The 17,249-nt window shown below is 33.0% G+C and overlaps 1 protein-coding gene across 1 annotated transcript in view; it reads right to left on the bottom strand.

Moving 5' to 3' along the window:
* Window positions 1–559: 559 nt before the first annotated feature.
* The window catches only part of LOC133175857 (transcription factor Sox-5-like), a 58,876-nt gene continuing 42,186 nt past the window's right edge, over window positions 560–17,249 (bottom strand). Inside the window, exons 10-19 of the mRNA XM_061310985.1 lie at window positions 11,496–11,576; window positions 11,077–11,259; window positions 10,459–10,569; window positions 10,065–10,184; window positions 9,714–9,874; window positions 6,642–6,784; window positions 2,734–2,819; window positions 2,480–2,548; window positions 1,139–1,285; window positions 560–888 (exon numbers count right to left, since the gene is read on the bottom strand). Of these exons, the coding sequence (XP_061166969.1) occupies window positions 847–888; window positions 1,139–1,285; window positions 2,480–2,548; window positions 2,734–2,819; window positions 6,642–6,784; window positions 9,714–9,874; window positions 10,065–10,184; window positions 10,459–10,569; window positions 11,077–11,259; window positions 11,496–11,576 (1,143 nt within the window). The 3' untranslated portion in view covers window positions 560–846. The remainder of the gene's footprint in view (window positions 889–1,138; window positions 1,286–2,479; window positions 2,549–2,733; window positions 2,820–6,641; window positions 6,785–9,713; window positions 9,875–10,064; window positions 10,185–10,458; window positions 10,570–11,076; window positions 11,260–11,495; window positions 11,577–17,249) is intronic.

Genomic DNA, 17,249 nt, shown 5'->3' with positions numbered 1-17,249 from the left:
TATTTTAACATAATATCTTAAAATTTTTACCCATGCTTACAACCAAATATCCTTCAAGTAAACATCAGTCATATTGAACAAAAACTTGTTATAGTAACTTGTAAAAATATGAATTCTTTAAAAAATATATCAAAAAAAGATTTGTCCAGATTTCGTATTAAAAAAAGAAAAAATTAATGATCACAATTATAATTTAAAGACATCTTATCTTTCCATAAATCCAAATCCAAAACAAGCATTGAAATAAATAAAATAAGTACAAACTTAAATTTTCATTGTTGGGATATGAATAGATTCAAAATTCTCTGCATTTCCACATAATGAAGAAATAAAAACATCACACATTGCAATTATACCTCCATACAGAACAACGATTCCATAGTAACACACAAATATTCTGTGCTTCACATTTTAGCACTGGGTGTTTAATATTTAATAATGATCAGATCTATGATCTTAAGTACTACTTGTAAAAATGTATAGCCAATAGTGCACACCATGTTAAAAAAGCAAGATATTGTTACTAGTTAGTATACCTTAACAACAAAAAATCAAAATATCACAGATAGACTTGATCATATTGTCATTCATAACTACACTGTAAATATCAAATATTGCTTCAGCTAAGTAATTTAATTTTGAGACAATTTTAAACTAAAAAAAAGTATAATTCCAAACAGTTGAGCATGAGCTCCAGGAAATAGAATCTTTTAATAAACTTAAAAAAGTGTTCCTGAGTTAAAAAGCCATTTGTAAGCGGTGATAAGAATTCAACAAGAGAATTAATGTCTGTGACTAATCTCTCCTTGCTCATCAAGATATCTTTTTGATGCATGAGACTGTCCCTTACTCAACCGGAACTGACCATTCATGCTTCACCCTTCCATACTAAAATTAGAAAAAGGAAGATTCTTTTTTCATTACATACAGAAATTACGGTCTACAAAACCTGCACATATCTCAACTTATAGCACATTTCTTCCTCTGTTAAACTAAATTATTGTTTCATATAATGTATATTGATGTCAGAAATATTTATAAATTACATTATTTGGTGAAAGTTGATGTACTGGAAATACAAGTCAGAAATCTGATTTAAAATAAACACTGGGTTAATTCTAACAAACTAACATAATACCTGTATATCTAACAGAGTTTTGTACATTCGCATCGTTAGCGGGGCTCCCTGGGACATGGTGGGGATGTTTAACCATTGGGATCTGTATAGTACCTTCTCCACGGGACAAACGACACAGGCAGTCCCCGCCCCAAAGAATTCCTTCACCTGTCAATCAAAACAAAGAATTGATATCACTACAAACAATACAGGCAGTCCCCACCCAAAGAACTCCTTCACCTAACAATCAAAACAAAGAATTACTATCAGTGCCTAGTTCTACATTAATGTACATTAGGATTAAAAAAATAAATCAAAAAATAATTAAAAAAAATTATAAAATAATATACTTTTTCTACACTAATTGCTAAGATATCACTTTCTGTATTTTATATCCAAATTTTGCAGATACATGTACATCAGTATAAACTAGGGATGTCAAAATATTTATTTTCCTTAGTCGATCATTCGATTGCATTATTCGAACGATAGTCGAATATTCGATCATTTCCCAAAAATAAAATTTTATTTCAAACTTCATTGGTACATCATCAAAAACCCTTTTACTTAAATCTATTTAAAAAGTTACATCAAAATTAATGCAATGTAACTCGTGGATAGCATGATTCTATGAAATAAATTAAGAAACTTAATTCTCTAAAATTTAATAGAATTCACAAATCGGCCTGTACATGCCATCATTTTTTATTTAGTAAGCATTAAAAAATTGCCAGCTGATATTTTTTAAAGCTTATTATGAAATGAAATGGATGGAGGGCTATCAAAATGTCCTCAAACAGTTTAAAATGTAAGCACATTGTTTTAATAATTATCGAAGTATCAAAACAGGTTTATTCCTTGCATTTGAGCAAACTTAAAATAACAAAGATAATTGGTACATGGTATAAGATCAAGTTCAATTAATTTTACAAACAAAGCCCATTATATTGTGTGGTAATTTATTATAAAAACAACACAGGCCATTGCTGACAATTAATTCTCGCAGTAGTGAAGCACAATTGCTGTACTTTCTATATGTACATGGAAAATCTACCGTTTTTTGTTGAGGAAAATTATCGACTGCCTATGAGGAAAGACTCTTTCTCAATTTTTTTGATGAGAGTTCCATATCATCTATCACTCATTTATTGCATTTATTTAATTAAAATAATATTTGAATGTTGTTTCATTATTCGATCGTCGGTCCATTCGACTGACAGTCGAATTGTCGACTATTCGTTGACATCCCTAGTATAAACATTATTTCTTGTAAGTGTTATCACAAATGGGTCTTATAGAGATTCACAAATGTCAGACATTGTTAGTATTTGTTTGTGGGATTACTGGAAAAACCTTTCTTACCCTGTTTTCTTTCAGTCCTTTGATTAAATCTTGCATAGTATACTCTCGTTCAGAAACCTTAAACTCTCCCTGAAAGAGCAAGATACATGAACAAATACCGAACACATACAAAAATTAATTGTTTTGTTTCTCTCATAGCATCTTTGCAAAATATATGAGTAAACTGATATATTATCAGTGTTAATAGTACAAAAATATACAATTCTTAGGATATCATGCAAAATTGTTTTTAAATTTCAATGTTTTTGATTTACCCAGGATTTTGCTAGCTCCAGTAGACTTTTTCTGGTAATCCCAGGCAACACCAGACCATTTAATGGACAAGTCACCAGCTCATCCTCTGTGATACCAAAAATCATTATTACTTTATTAGGCATATGTAATACTTACAAAATTTTAACATATGTACATGTAATACTTACAAAATTTTAATTTTATATAAATTAACTCCCTGTAGTTCATATTTGTATTTGTATTTGTAAAGATTGAATTTTTTACACTCTAACCATGATATATTAATGTTGTCATAAATTTGCAAAATTCTGTGGTTTAAATGATTTGCCAAATAAAAAAAAGTCACTTATAAACTGGAATTGTCAATAACATGAAGTCACTGAAAGAATCAAATGCTACCTATATCGAATCTACTCATGAAAATTTCAAATATAAATTTATTTTTCATCCTACTCTTATCAGTAAATCCCATTCCAGACTACCTCTGATTTTGGGTATGTAATTAGGAATGAAACAAGAGGCCCAAGGGCCTTAACGGTCACCTGAGTATAATACAACAATTTATAAAATGAACTGAAAGGTGAAGCTTTGTTGCCCAAAAGCAAGAAAAATAGGGTGATCAGGATGAACAAAATAATTAATCTAGTATTCATTGATAGTTTATAAATTAGGTTCTAATCTGTTCCCCATTTATCACTTTCACTATACAGTATATTAACAAGAGGCCCATGGGCCACATCGCTCACCTGAGCACATTGGCAAGGCAAAAGCACAAATCAGTTCAGTATTGAAAAGATAAGGGGGGGGGGGGGGGAGGGGGCTTGAATTTTAAACTACCTGCTGATGCTTCCATGTCAATATAACAAATGGCTTTGATGTACTTGAGAAGATTTTTAAAAAATTTTCCCATATATTCCTTTGTAAAAATTTGATCCCCCATTGTGGCTCCTCCCTATCCCAGGGGTCATCATTTGAACAAACTTGAATCTACACTACCTGAGGATGCTTCCATATCAATATGACAAAACATAGCTTTTCTGTTCTTGAGAAGAAATTTTTTTCTATATGTTCTAATGTAAAAGTTTCGATCCCCCTATTGGGCCCCACCCTACCCTCGGGGGTCATCATTTGAACAAAATTGAATTTACACTACCTGAGGATGCTTCCATATCAAAATGACTAAACATGATTTTCAGTTCTTGAGAAGAAGATATTTTCCTATATGTTCCTATGAAAAATTTTCGATCCCCCATTATGGCCCATCCCTATCCCCTGGGGTCATCATTTTAACAAACTTGAATCTACACTACCTGAGGATGCTTCCATATCAAAATGACTAATCATGGCTTTGCAGTTCTTCATCAGAAGATATCTTACTATATATTTCTATTTCAGACTTTTATCCTCCATTGTGGCCCCACCCTACCTCAGGGGGTCATGATTTGAACAAACATGAATCAACACTACCTGAGGATACTTCCACATAAATATGATCAATCAGGGCTTTGCTATTCCTGAGAAGAAGATTTTTAAAGATTTTTCCTATATTTTTCTATGTAAAACTTTGATCCTCCATTGAGGCCCCACCCTACCCCCAGGGGGTCAGGATTTGAACAAACTTGAATCTACACTACCTGAGGATGCTTTCAAATAAATATGACCAATTAGGGCTTTGCTGTTATTGAGAAGAGGATTTTTAAAGATTTTTCCTACATATTTCTATGTAAAACTTTGATCCTCCATTGTGGCCCCGCCCTACCCCCGGGGGTCATGATTTGAACAAACTTGAATCTACACTACCTGAGGATGCTTCCATATAATTATGATTCATCATGGCTTTGCTGTTATTGAGAAGAAGATTTTTAAAGATTTTTCCTATATATTTCTATGTAAAACTTTGATCCTCCATTGTGGCCCCGCCCTACCCCCGGGGGTCATGATTTGAACAAACTTGAATCTACACTACCTGAGGATGCTTCCATATCAATATGACTCATCATGGCTTTGCTGTTCTTGAGAAGAAGATTTTTAAAGGTTTTTCCTATATATTTCTATGTAAAACTTTGATCCTCCACTGTGGCCCCATCCTACCCCCGGGGATGATGATTTGAACAAACTTGAATCTACACTACCTGAGGATGCTTCCACATGAGTTTCATCTTCCCTGGCTTTGTGGTTCTTGAGAAGAAGATTTTTAAAAGATGCTATTAATTTTTCACTAATTCTTTATTATCTCCCCTTGAAAGATTGTGTGGCCCTTCATTTGAACAAACTTGAATTCCCTTCACCCAAGGATACTTTGTGGCATGTTTGGTTGAAATTGGCCCAGTGGTTCTTGAGAAGAAGTCAAAAAAGTGAAAAGTTTACAGACGGACAGACAGACGGACAGACGGACTATAGACAAAATGTGATCAGAAAAGCTCACTTGAGCCTTCGGCTCAGGTGAGCTAAAAACCCATCAGTGCTTCTGTACTATTTTAATTTCTTGTTGAAATCTCTTACACTGGCCTCTCTTGGTGATGAACATTTAAGAAGACAAGTTATTTTTGTTCCATTTTTATTTATCTATTACTTACAAGTCTACCTGATCATTAAAACTATGAAAATACTTTTTGTCTTATACAATAAAAATTCTTGCATAATTCTCTTATTCTATTAACCTTTCAAGTACGGTACATTGTTGCCAGGGGCAGAGAAGATTTTCAAAGAAACAAGCATTCTGAGAGTATTGCATTAGCAATACTAGTCCCCTACCGGCAAGTGTAATCTGGTTCCCGTTAAGAATTGAAAATGCCATAATTCCTTCAAAAATTAATAAAGCGGGACGAAATGCAAACTTGATCTATAACTAATCAAGGTAAAGCTACATACCAAAAACCAGCTCAATATCTACAAGCGTTTAGAAGAAAATTGCGGAAAACCCTTAAAAATTGAAAAGGCCGTAATTCTGTCAAAAATCAATGAAGCGGAACGAAATGCAAACTTGATCTGTAACTCATCACGATACACTTACATACCAAAAATCAGCTCAATATCTGCAAGCGTTTAGGAAAAAAGTGCGGAAAACCAAGTGGGACAGACTGACAGACAGACAGACGGACGGATGGACAGACTCAGAGGAAACCTATAGTCCCCTCCGTTTTCACCGGTAGGAGACTAAAAATTCACCTTCACTATAGGATCTATATAGCCCCACCCTATAACCAGAACCCCTGTCCATGGGGCCATGAATTTCAAAATTTTGGAAGAGGCATCATTGCTTATCATAACAATGTACTTTGTTTGTTTCAAAAATATCCAGGAGCAGAGAAGAAAATTTTTAAAGCATTAATGCATTTTTCACTACATAATAAATAGAGCCCGGCCCTAACATCAGAACCCCTGATCCAGGGGTCATGAAAATCCCTATTTTGGAAGAGTCACCCATGCTTATCATAACTATGTATTTAATTTGTTTCAATAATACCCAGGAGTAGAGAAGATTTTCAAAGAAATAATGCACTTTCACTATATGATCTATATAGCCCCGCCCTAGCACCAGAACCCCTGACCCTGGGGCCATGAATTTCACAATTTTGGTAGAGGGCTCAATGCTTATTACAATTATGCCAACAGTTTGACTGCTTGATGTCCAGGAGTAAAGAAGAAGATTTTTAAAGATTGCATTAATTTTTGTGGTTTTAGCCCCACCCCTCAGGCCCCAGGGGGGCAGGGACCATGATATTCACAAATTTTGTTCCCCTTCACACATAGATGCCATATGCTAAAATTGGCTGAAATTGATTCAGCGGTTTCAGAGGAGAAGCTGAAAATGTTCAAATATTAACACACGACGGAACACCCATGACGACGGACGAAAACAGATAGCAATAAGTCACCTAAGTGACTCAGGTGACCTAATAAAAAGGTTATCAGATGAACACCACACCTCCATTTTCGTTGGTCCAATACATAAAGAGATTCATGGCCCCCACTTCTGTGATCTGTTCCTCCTGCCCAAACAACCATAACACCTGTTGACAACCCTTGGAGGCAGCCTCTTGCTGGATGCTCATGGTGGGGGCATAATTACTAAAATTAACATCATAAAAAAACATTTATATCACATTTAGATGTTTGTAACTGACATTTAATTTAGGTATTTTGTTTCTGAATTTTTTAAAAAAGTCTTTCCTTAGAGCAAAAAAACCCATTTCTACAAGGAAAATAATATTCTACAATTGCTGCTATAAATAATAAAGGAGTTTTGTTCTTCTAAAGTTGTTCATCAGTAACTTTGAGAGTTTATCAGTATTATATACTTATTAAGTATTATATTCTTATTAAGTATTATATACTTATTAAGAAATGAAATCACTCAAAATACATAATAAGCTAATGAATAATTTGAAATTTCATGAGGTGCAACTTGATTCATAGTCAACTAGAAAACTGACCAGTCAGCAAGGGCCCCACCGAGGGGTAGAAATATAAGGGTGCAGCTTACAGAATGAGAATTTTAATTGATTACAAAAATTAAAAAATATACAAAGAAGAATATGCAATAACAACTGTATTTATAAAATTTCAAGATAATTCATAAATATCCAACAACCTATAAATAGTATCCCTGTATTTACATAAGGCAGTAAAAAACATCATATCTATAATAATTCAATTAAATGTATATTTAAACAAGAATAAAGCATGTGTTTTATAAAATGCCAGCCTTCAGTGAATGCAAACATCACCCAGGCTTGACCTTAACTTCAAAACAAACATCAGTTGCAGACAAAGGTTATTTTTTTTTTTTTTTTTTTTTTTTTTTTTTTTTTTTTTATTAATACCAATTGTCACATACATGTCTATAATCTGGATTACAACATTATATCATTAATGAATATAATAAACAAATAAACAAAAAAAAATTATAATTGTGACAACTGAGAGATAGAGAGAGAAAGAAAGAAGGAGAGAGAGGGGAGGGGGTTGAGAATGGTAAAAAAAGAGCATGATCAAAGATAAATGTCTGTTCATTAAAGTACTGGTAAGAGTATGTCCAAGGATTGTGCAAAATATCTTTAAGTGCCTATTTGCAGGGTCTTACATAAGTGAAAGCCAATTTTTCCATTTATTATTAAACTCTTTAATTTGATTACTTTTTGTTGCGCTATATTTCATGGTAGATAGTAATATTTTAACATCTCCACGTAATCCTTGTAATCTCAAAACCTCATTACGACATTTAGTTCTGTATATAAATGATTTAATACATAACAGTATTGTATTTAATTCCTTACTATTGGGTATTGGGTTTCCAAGTATGAATGTACAACTATCTATTGGAAATTCTATATTATGAGCTTCGCAAAGAATGGTAAAACTATTTATAAGTTCTTGAACCTTCTGGCATTCCCACATAATATGAAAAATTGTTTCCTCACATGTCTGACAGAAGCTACACAATTTAGTATCTTTCAAACCCATTTTATATAAAATTTTATTTGTAACTAAGATATGTTGATTTATTCTGAATTGTAGCCATTGTAATTTAGAACTTTTTGTACATTGGAAAGGAATTTTGTATAGCATTTCCCATAGGGAATCTTGAATTTCAAAATGTTTACTCCATTTCACTTTTGAGAAAGGTACTATATGTTCTGTATTCAAAATATTATACATAGGTTTTGTTCCTTTTTTAGCTAAACAGAAAAATTTAAATAAAAAGGTAGAATGGGCTTTGGGTTTGATCTTTCTTTGTTTACTTTTTCTACAGCCATAGCTACTTTTATAACTTTCTGTAGACTTGCATAGGTTAAAAAAGTGGTTTCTATATTAAATTTTGCTTGAAGTTCTTCTAATTTTAGAAAAGTTCCCTGTTCATCTAACAAATCTGAAATAAATATTACACCATTGATAAACCATTTAGAGTAAAAAATGGGCTTATTGTCAATTTTGAGTTTTTTATTGTGCCATAATGGTTGAGAGATGAAATCTTCCCAGGAATCTATTTTCATTTTGTCTTCTATGTTCTTTAAGGCAATTAATGTATCTTTCCAAAAATTATTAGTTATACTTTGTAAAATTAGTTCAATATAATTTGAGCCAGTATTAAATAATTTTTCAATATTAAAGGCTTTTTGAATAAGTCAAAGGTTAATTTATCTTAAAGTGACAAATAATGATAAGCCTGGAAAATTCTCTTCCCCAGACAAGATAATTAATCCCAGGGGATTAATTGTACTGCTCTCACATCCATTTCTTCCAAGTTTACAATTGGAACTTTTTCGGTAATGATAGAATGAGTTTATTATTGGACTTTCTGTTGTAATTAATAGTATTCTTGAATTTACATATGGCAACCAAAAAAAAAAAAAATAAATAAATAAATTAATAAAATAAATAAATAAAAACAAAAAAAAATTTGAAAACATGTCTTTATGTATATCTTGTTTTCAGAATTTAATAAAATCATAACTCATTGTGTATTTTACCAAAATAAAGTATGAACATTATTTAAATCCACATTTCAGAGAATGTAAATCATTCAGAATTGACCTTAACTCCAAAACAAACTTCATTTGCAGACAGAGGTGTTAATTAATCTCAATTTGACAGAAACAGATAATGCTTTGGAGCTGCAGCTTTCACAGTTTACAATAGGAACATTCTCAGCAGTTATCTCTCTTTGCCCTGGCATTCATTCTAATGTAAAGTTAAGGAATCTACCCCACCACCCCAGCTCCAAAGTGGATGACATAGAGAACCAAACTTAGCATCAAAATATGTCTTACTGCCTTTTCAACCAACATACCAAATTTGAACTTAATTGGTCAACTACAAAAAAAGTTATTGGAAAAAAACAGAAAATTTGTGGACGGAAGAATGACAGACGGACAGACAGACAGACAGGGTGATTACTATAGGGCACCCGCAAATCCTTGCGGGGCCCTAATAAGTAAAAAATTACAGAGCATAATTTTGTCAGATTTATTACATTCTGTCTATAAAGGGTACCCACCATCCCAGTTTGAAGCTGCCGCTGCCCCCTGGCCACGCCCTGACATACTTGGGATCAGCTAGCAGGGACACTGGTTTGAGTCCTGTAGGGTAGTAAGCTCCCACAGGGCCAATCAAAACAAACAACAGTGCTTCATGTGAGGTGTCCACACGCAGCACACCCTGTTTTAACAATAGATTTAAAAATATGTATATTTCACTTAGAAATCCTATCTTTGTACAAAGTAAAAACTTCCAGTGTTTCTCCATTACGAAGTTATGGCCCAGGCACATTACAAAAAGTAGATATAAAGACAGTCCACTAATGGACTAAGTACCAGTACTTTTTTTTTTCTTTAACTCAGTGGATTACCTCTGTTCCTATCAATGTGGGTCTGATATAGAGAGAAGCCTTCTCAGAGTTAGGCACCCAGTCCCTGTCAATACTAATCAATTTCTTGATGCATTTTATGAGCTCATCACCATCAAAAGTCTGAAAGAGAAATCATCCCACTTGAAACTTTTTTAAACAAATATTTTTACAGGGTTTACAAACATTGCAGCAAAACCATGTGTTTTACCTTGATCTTTCACAATTTTCACTTTTTCCCTATGAAAAATTACTTCTAAAATAATTAAAAGAAGGCTTGTTTTCCTTTTTCTATTGATTATTACCTGTCTCATTTAAGTCTACATATAAAAACTGATCAAAGTGTCACACTGCACCTCCCGTGACTAATACCAGCTCTGTTTTCCTTGATTCTTACCGGCAGTGATGCTCTTTTGGCTGAACTCAGCATCCTAGCCATGTTCTCTGTTGGTCTGAAGAGATTAATCTTTCCCTCAGCAGTCTTGTAGGCCTTCATTCCTTCAAACAACTGAATATACAAACATCGAGATTTCCATGAAAAAACAATCAACCATCAAACTTCAGTATTAAAGCTGCAAATAATTTAAACCTTTTTTTCTTTCTCTCTTATTCTGGAACAAACCATAAGTGTGGAAATTTTTCAGGAGTATTTTTGTTTACCAAATCTCCTGTTTGGAATTATTTTGGGCAAAATAAGGAAAATCCTTTTTTAAATATGATGCTATTATGTTGCATACAGTTTACACAATCAATCCCCATGAAAAATGTTCTTTGATTCACTTTGAAACATAATATGGTTTAATAAATCTAAGAACATTATGCATAGGGCTTGATTTTGCAAAGTTTTTCTGTTAGGAAAATACACAAAAATTACACTTTCACAAACATTTTCACATATACAGAATATTTTTTGGTATAAACATTGATTATTTTTACTGCATTGCCTTTCTGCAATTTTTTGTCTTACTTATTCAAAGAGCAAGATACACCATAAAGATATAATATCTTGTATTACCTCTGTTGCATAATGGAAGCACTTGGCCCCAGGATGGAGGGAGAGGTTGTGGAGTGGGGATATCAGAGGCTTTCCCCATCCTTTGTCAGCTGACCAGGAGATTTCCAGCATGTGGTCACTAAAGCTGTGACCAAATGGCAAGGTATCAGGGTCACTGGGTTTTGGCTTAGGGGCATTGGTCAACTGTACTTGAAGATCCGAAGCCTTAAAAAAAGAATCGATGTATCAAACCATGGTTTGAAGATATTTATTGTCTTTAAACCTTACAACTGGGATCGGGCAAAAGTTCTAAAACCTTAATACGCCCTTTCCCTACAAACCATGTGAAAAATGATACAATTTTAAGCCCCCTCCCTCCACTTCCTCACACACACACACACACACACACAAGAACCAACATGAAGAAAAAGAGTATGTACCTTAAAAGTGCTTGAAGAGGCATATCTGTATTGGCACAAGATGTGAGATCGTTTGAGAGGTTGGATATTCTTTAGCAAGTTCTGTAAAAAGACATTGTCAAATGAAACATGAGCATATACAAATACATGCTATTTTTGTTTACTCCTTTATCTACTATACCTAACAGTTTCTATACTACACCTCTTGATGTAAACATGCAAATATGTAGACAAAATGTGTGTGTGCATTTGTAAACACAGATTTGATAAAATCAATGAAATGAAACATTCCATTTCCACTTGAGAAAAAAAAGAAGAATTTTTGTTTTGGCTTTATTTTATTATGAAATCAGTTTATAAGTGACATAGTATCTGTGGAATAAAATAGGAAAAAATGAAAGGGGGATAAAACCATTTAAAGCTGGTAAAAAATACTAGACTAAAGGCACCAATGGCAAGGGGACAGAAAACACTCAACAAGTTGGACAAAAATCATATCCAAACACAAAACATAGGAAATCTTATTCTGTATATAAGAACTGTCAATCAATCTAAATTCAAATTCTATAATAAGATTCTACAATAGACATGACATCTAAATTTTGTAAAACTTTAAGATTAAACTTAAATTTTTCCTATTTTATAGAAATACTAAACACATTAAAAAATTCTAATGGGGATGTAACGATTGCTCCCCCTTTTTTTCATGTTATGATGTGTTGAATGTCAAGCATCATTATGTTATTTAATTACACGTTTGTTGATGGTTTACTTGTACATACATAGTTGTAAAGTTGTACAGTAATTTATGATTACCTCATGATTACCTTAATTGTCGTGTGATCGATGTTTTTAGCGTTCTCGAGCACACGTTTTACTGAAAGTTCTGCCGCAGCCATACTTTGTTTACTTGTGTATTTTCCCATGATGCTTCACGGTGTATTGATCTATTTTTACCGTAGTTATTTTGGCGGAAGATTTGATTGTAGATTCTGTTTAATCAAATGTTAAATGTGCTTTTAAAGTGTAAATTTATATTTTATTAATTTATTTACATATTGTAATAATTTTACATATGATGTACGAGAGTGACATTTCATTACAGGATGGTAATTATGTATGATTGGCTAATTATTAATTACAGGATGGAATTATTAATTATGATTGGTTATTAATTATTGCGGGTTTTGGAAGTTCTATAAATACACAGACGCCGAGTATCGGGTGCTCTCTTGTTTCCTTTGTGTCATAAAGAAAGGTCGCCAGTTTTTATCCAGATTAAGGTGTGTACTATTTCAGTATATATGTGACTGAAGTACATATGTAGTGCTAGGCTAAATTAATATTACTAGTCATTGTGCTAGTTTCATTTATTACATGTATTACTAGTTAAAAACTAGTTATTTCTATTTTCTTTAAGAGTTAGGAAATATTTCTGCTGCGTGCTAGTAGTTGAACTAGTAGGGGGAATATTTATTTGTAAATTTAGTCATTTATAGAGAGCCTTTCCGTTTTAGTTTGGTCGGGGGAATTTATACATAAATGTTATACTGGAAATAGTGCCAGTTTATATCCGTCCGTATCAGTAGTTGTACTGATTTTTGTCTTTTGTCCCAAGGGTTGAGACTTGTCAATTTTACACACTGTTACTTATTTTCACTGTTGAACTACCTCAATAAATTATAAACTTTATTTAGCGACTTGGTTTTTATTCCTAGCATTTGCAGGAGTGTTTGACATCTGAAGCGTTACAGGGAAAAAAGAAATGCATTAAAAATTATAATTGGATTCCCATGAATAAAAATGTGTTGCATAAGTATCCATTAATGTAAAAAAAAAATTACATGTCATTTACATAAGATAAATGATTAAAATTCTTCATCTTTATGAAAAAAGTATATAGGCTTAAAGTTAAAAAAAAAAAATTAAACTTCTGGTGGATATAGACCTAACTGATTTATGCAAAGTTAAAATTAAAGGAAAAAAACAACTATTCATGAGTACATATAGTCTATATATGTACTAGAGTTCTAGCATAGAATTGCTTTAATAACAAGAGGCCCATGGGCCACATTGCTCACCTGAGCACATTGGCTAGGCAAAACCACAAATCAGTTCAGTATTGAAAAGGTTACGGGGGGGGGGGGGGGGGGGGGGGGGGGGGCTGATGATGCTTTCATGTCAATATAACAATGGCTTTGTTGTACTTGAGTAAATTTTGAAAAAATTTCCCCATATAATCCTTTGTAAAAATTTGATCCCCCATTGTGGCTCCTCCCTATCCCAGAGGTCAATGTTTGAACAAACTTGAATCTACACTACCTGAGGATGCTTCCATATCAATATGACTAAACATAGCTTTTCTGTTCTTGAGATGAAATATTTTTTCTGCATGTTCTTATGTAAAACTTTCGATCCCCGATTGGGCCCCACCCTACCCCCGGGGTCATCATTTGAACGAATTTGATTTACACTATCTGAGGATGCTTCCATATCAAAATGACTAAACATGATTTTCAGTTCTTGAGAAGAGGACATTTTCCTATTTGTTCCTATGTAAAATTTTCGACACCCTAATGTGGCCCATCCCTATCCCCGGGGGTCATCATTTTAACAAACTTGAATCTACACTACCTGAGGATGCTTCCATATCAAAATGACTAATCATGGCTTTGCAGTTCTTGAGAAGAGGATATTTTCCTATTTGTTCCTATGTAAAATTTTCGACACCCCATTGTGGCCCATCCCTATCCCCGGGGGTCATCATTTTAACAAACTTGAATCTACACTACCTGAGGATGCTTCCATATCAAAATGACTAATCATGGCTTTGCAGTTCTTCATCAGAAAGATATTTTCCTATATATTTCTATTTAAGACTTTGATCCTCCATTGTGGCCCCACCCTACCCCAGGGGGTCATGATTTGAACAATCTTGAATTTATACTACCTGAGGATACTTCCACATAAATATGAACAATCAGGGCTTTGCTGTTCCTGAGAAGATTTTAAAAATTTTTCCTATATATTTTTATGTAAAACTTTGATCCTCAATTGTGGCCCCGCCCTACCCCCAGGGGTCATGATTTGAACAAATTTGAATTTTTACTACCTGAGGATGCTTCCATATAAATACTACCAATCAGGGCTTTGCTGTTCTTGAGAAGAAGATTTTTAAAGGTTTTTCCTATATATTTCTATGTAAAACTTTGATCCTCCATTGTGGCCCCACCCTACCCCCGGGGGTCATGATTTGAACAAACTTGAATCTACACTACCTGAGGATGCTTCCACATGAGTTTCATCTTCCCTGGCTTTGTGGTTCTTGACAAGAAGATTTTTAAAAGATGCTATTAATTTTTCACTAATTCTTTATTATCTCCCCTTGAAAGAGGGCATGGCCCTTCATTTGAACAAACCTGAATCCCCTTCACCCAAGGATACTTTGTGGCAAGTTTGGTTGAAATTGGCCCAGTGGTTCTTGAGAAGAAGATGAAAATGTGAAAAGTTTACGACAACAACGACGCCGACGACGCCGACGACAGACAACGGACAAATTTTGATCAGAAAAGCTCACTTGAGCCTTTGGCTCAGGTGAGCTAAAAATGTTTGCACATAACTCATTTACAATTAACCATCCTCTTCAAAAGTTGTACAATTTTTCTTTTTTTTTCATGTCTTGTCTTTGCATACAGAAATAAGATAATTGAAATACCATTTTTTCTTTGCCTGTCAAAGAAGTGACACTTTAGACGTGCTAATGAATAATTTCAGTGATTTACCTTTTATATCATAGATCATTCATTATGCAAATTTCATACAACTTTAAATCTTATTATTTCTATCTAATAATGAATTATTCACTGAAATGGAACCACAATACTAGGACACAAAATTCAATTAACAAACCTAGACATTCATGAATTAAAGTGCGATCATTTAAAAAATGTAAAAGTATTCAAAACATTAATTTTATATCACAAAATTAAAAAAATAGAAATAAAAGAGATGTAGTAATTTTATATTCACAACCCCCCTTTAAGATAATATTTATAGAACAAAAAGGAGTAAACAACACACCTTTGAAAATAAACCAATCAGAAATGTGCTTAGATGGCACACCTCCAAAAATGAGGTCAAGTATGTCACTGTCAAGTTTTGTTCTAATATTAAGTTACTTGTTTAAGTTTTTTTTTATTTTATGACAAATCCAAAGCATTAAAATTGTGTGTGTTTTTATTAAACCTATTGTATGTAGAATTGCATTCAAGAAGTGCTTCTAGGAAAAACAGGATCTAATATGATATTCTAGTGCGTAAATAATTCCTTGTTTACAAACATCCTCTATTTGTACAGGAAATATTACATGCGTAGAAATGTAATGTTGAATGAATCAGCAGTAGAGAAAGTGAAAAAAAAAAATCATTTTTTATATTCAAATCAGAGTAATTCATTCTATTTTAATTATTATACAAAATCAAGTTATACAATAAAATTAGAATCGTAAGCAGCTAGAGCTCTGCTAGCTGTGGCTCTGAGTCTGATTTATGAGCATGTAAAAATCTTTATGGACTGGAAAGTTTGTTTTTTTTTTAAGAGAAATACAATTTCCAGACTTGATATTTTTTTCTTCAAAAACAATGGTATGGAACAAGATAATATTTACGTAACTTTTCCACATGACCAAGGCATATTACACACACAAAAAATGCAAAGAAGAAACAAATCAAATATTGTTCCTAACATCCTCTGAAAAATCACAATGAATCAAAAATATACTAATTGTAAAGTTAAAATTAAAAAAAATAATAAATCGAAAAATATCGACCTTGAATATAGAAAAACGTGTTTTCAAAGGCAAACAACGTCGGAGATCGTAATTCGATTTTTCAGAGTTATCTTCCTTCATACTTTCTTTTTTTGTCAGATAATATATTCATATAATGATTCTCAACATTATCTAATAAATGTAATTCAATGTATTAAACAAAAGCCCTAAATAAACGTAAAATCCACAGCTCATATTACACTGTTTACTTCTTACCATGCAGCTCACCGCCATCTTTCTTTATGGATCTTCTGGGATTGAAGGTAATAAAATATCAATGAAGCGCGCGAATTTTTAAAGTCTGTAAGTGCGCTGTCAAGGGAGATAACTCTCAATTACTTTCTGATGGGAGAGTGAGGGAAGGAGAGAAGGAGATTTAGAACTGCACTGTATGGACAGTAGGAGGACAGATTTCACAGCAGTCAGACCATTTACATAAAGTGAGAATTAGATGATATTAGAAACTCAATAATTTATCTATATGAAGCGTGTCTGAGTGAGTCTTTTATTCTTGGGTTAGCATTCATTATCTCATCCCCATCCCCCCCGCCCCCCCCCATTCCATGCAGTTGAGTTGCTTCATTTATTTTAATGACTGAATTTAAACCCATAAATAGAACTGACACTGTATAAATATATTGGTTTTTTTTTAGTTTTACCTTTGTAAGTAATTTAGAAATAAGAACTGATGTACTGGTGTGCTTTTTTGTCATCATTAAAAACCTACAGCTTAAAAGGTAATTTTATACAACACTTGAACACACCTCCTCAGTTACATGTATTTGATTGAAAGAAAAACATGCTTTTTAATATACAGAAAGGGACTTTGCATAACTTTGTGTATGCGATCAACTTCTTCAAATGTATTTTGAATTTGAGAGCCCTGCAGAGAAAAGAAGGGCATACATTTATTATTTTCTAATCTCAAGTAGCTGTAGTGAGTTAAA

The sequence above is a fragment of the Saccostrea echinata genome, unplaced genomic scaffold (genome assembly GCF_033153115.1).
Source record: "Saccostrea echinata isolate AGI-Se365-2 ecotype Australia unplaced genomic scaffold, CSIRO_AGI_Sech_v1 ptg000064l, whole genome shotgun sequence".
In the NCBI taxonomy this organism is placed as follows: domain Eukaryota; kingdom Metazoa; phylum Mollusca; class Bivalvia; order Ostreida; family Ostreidae; genus Saccostrea; species Saccostrea echinata.
The sequence above is the reverse complement of the archived record's forward strand: the minus strand, read 5'-3'. Positions and strand labels throughout refer to the sequence as shown.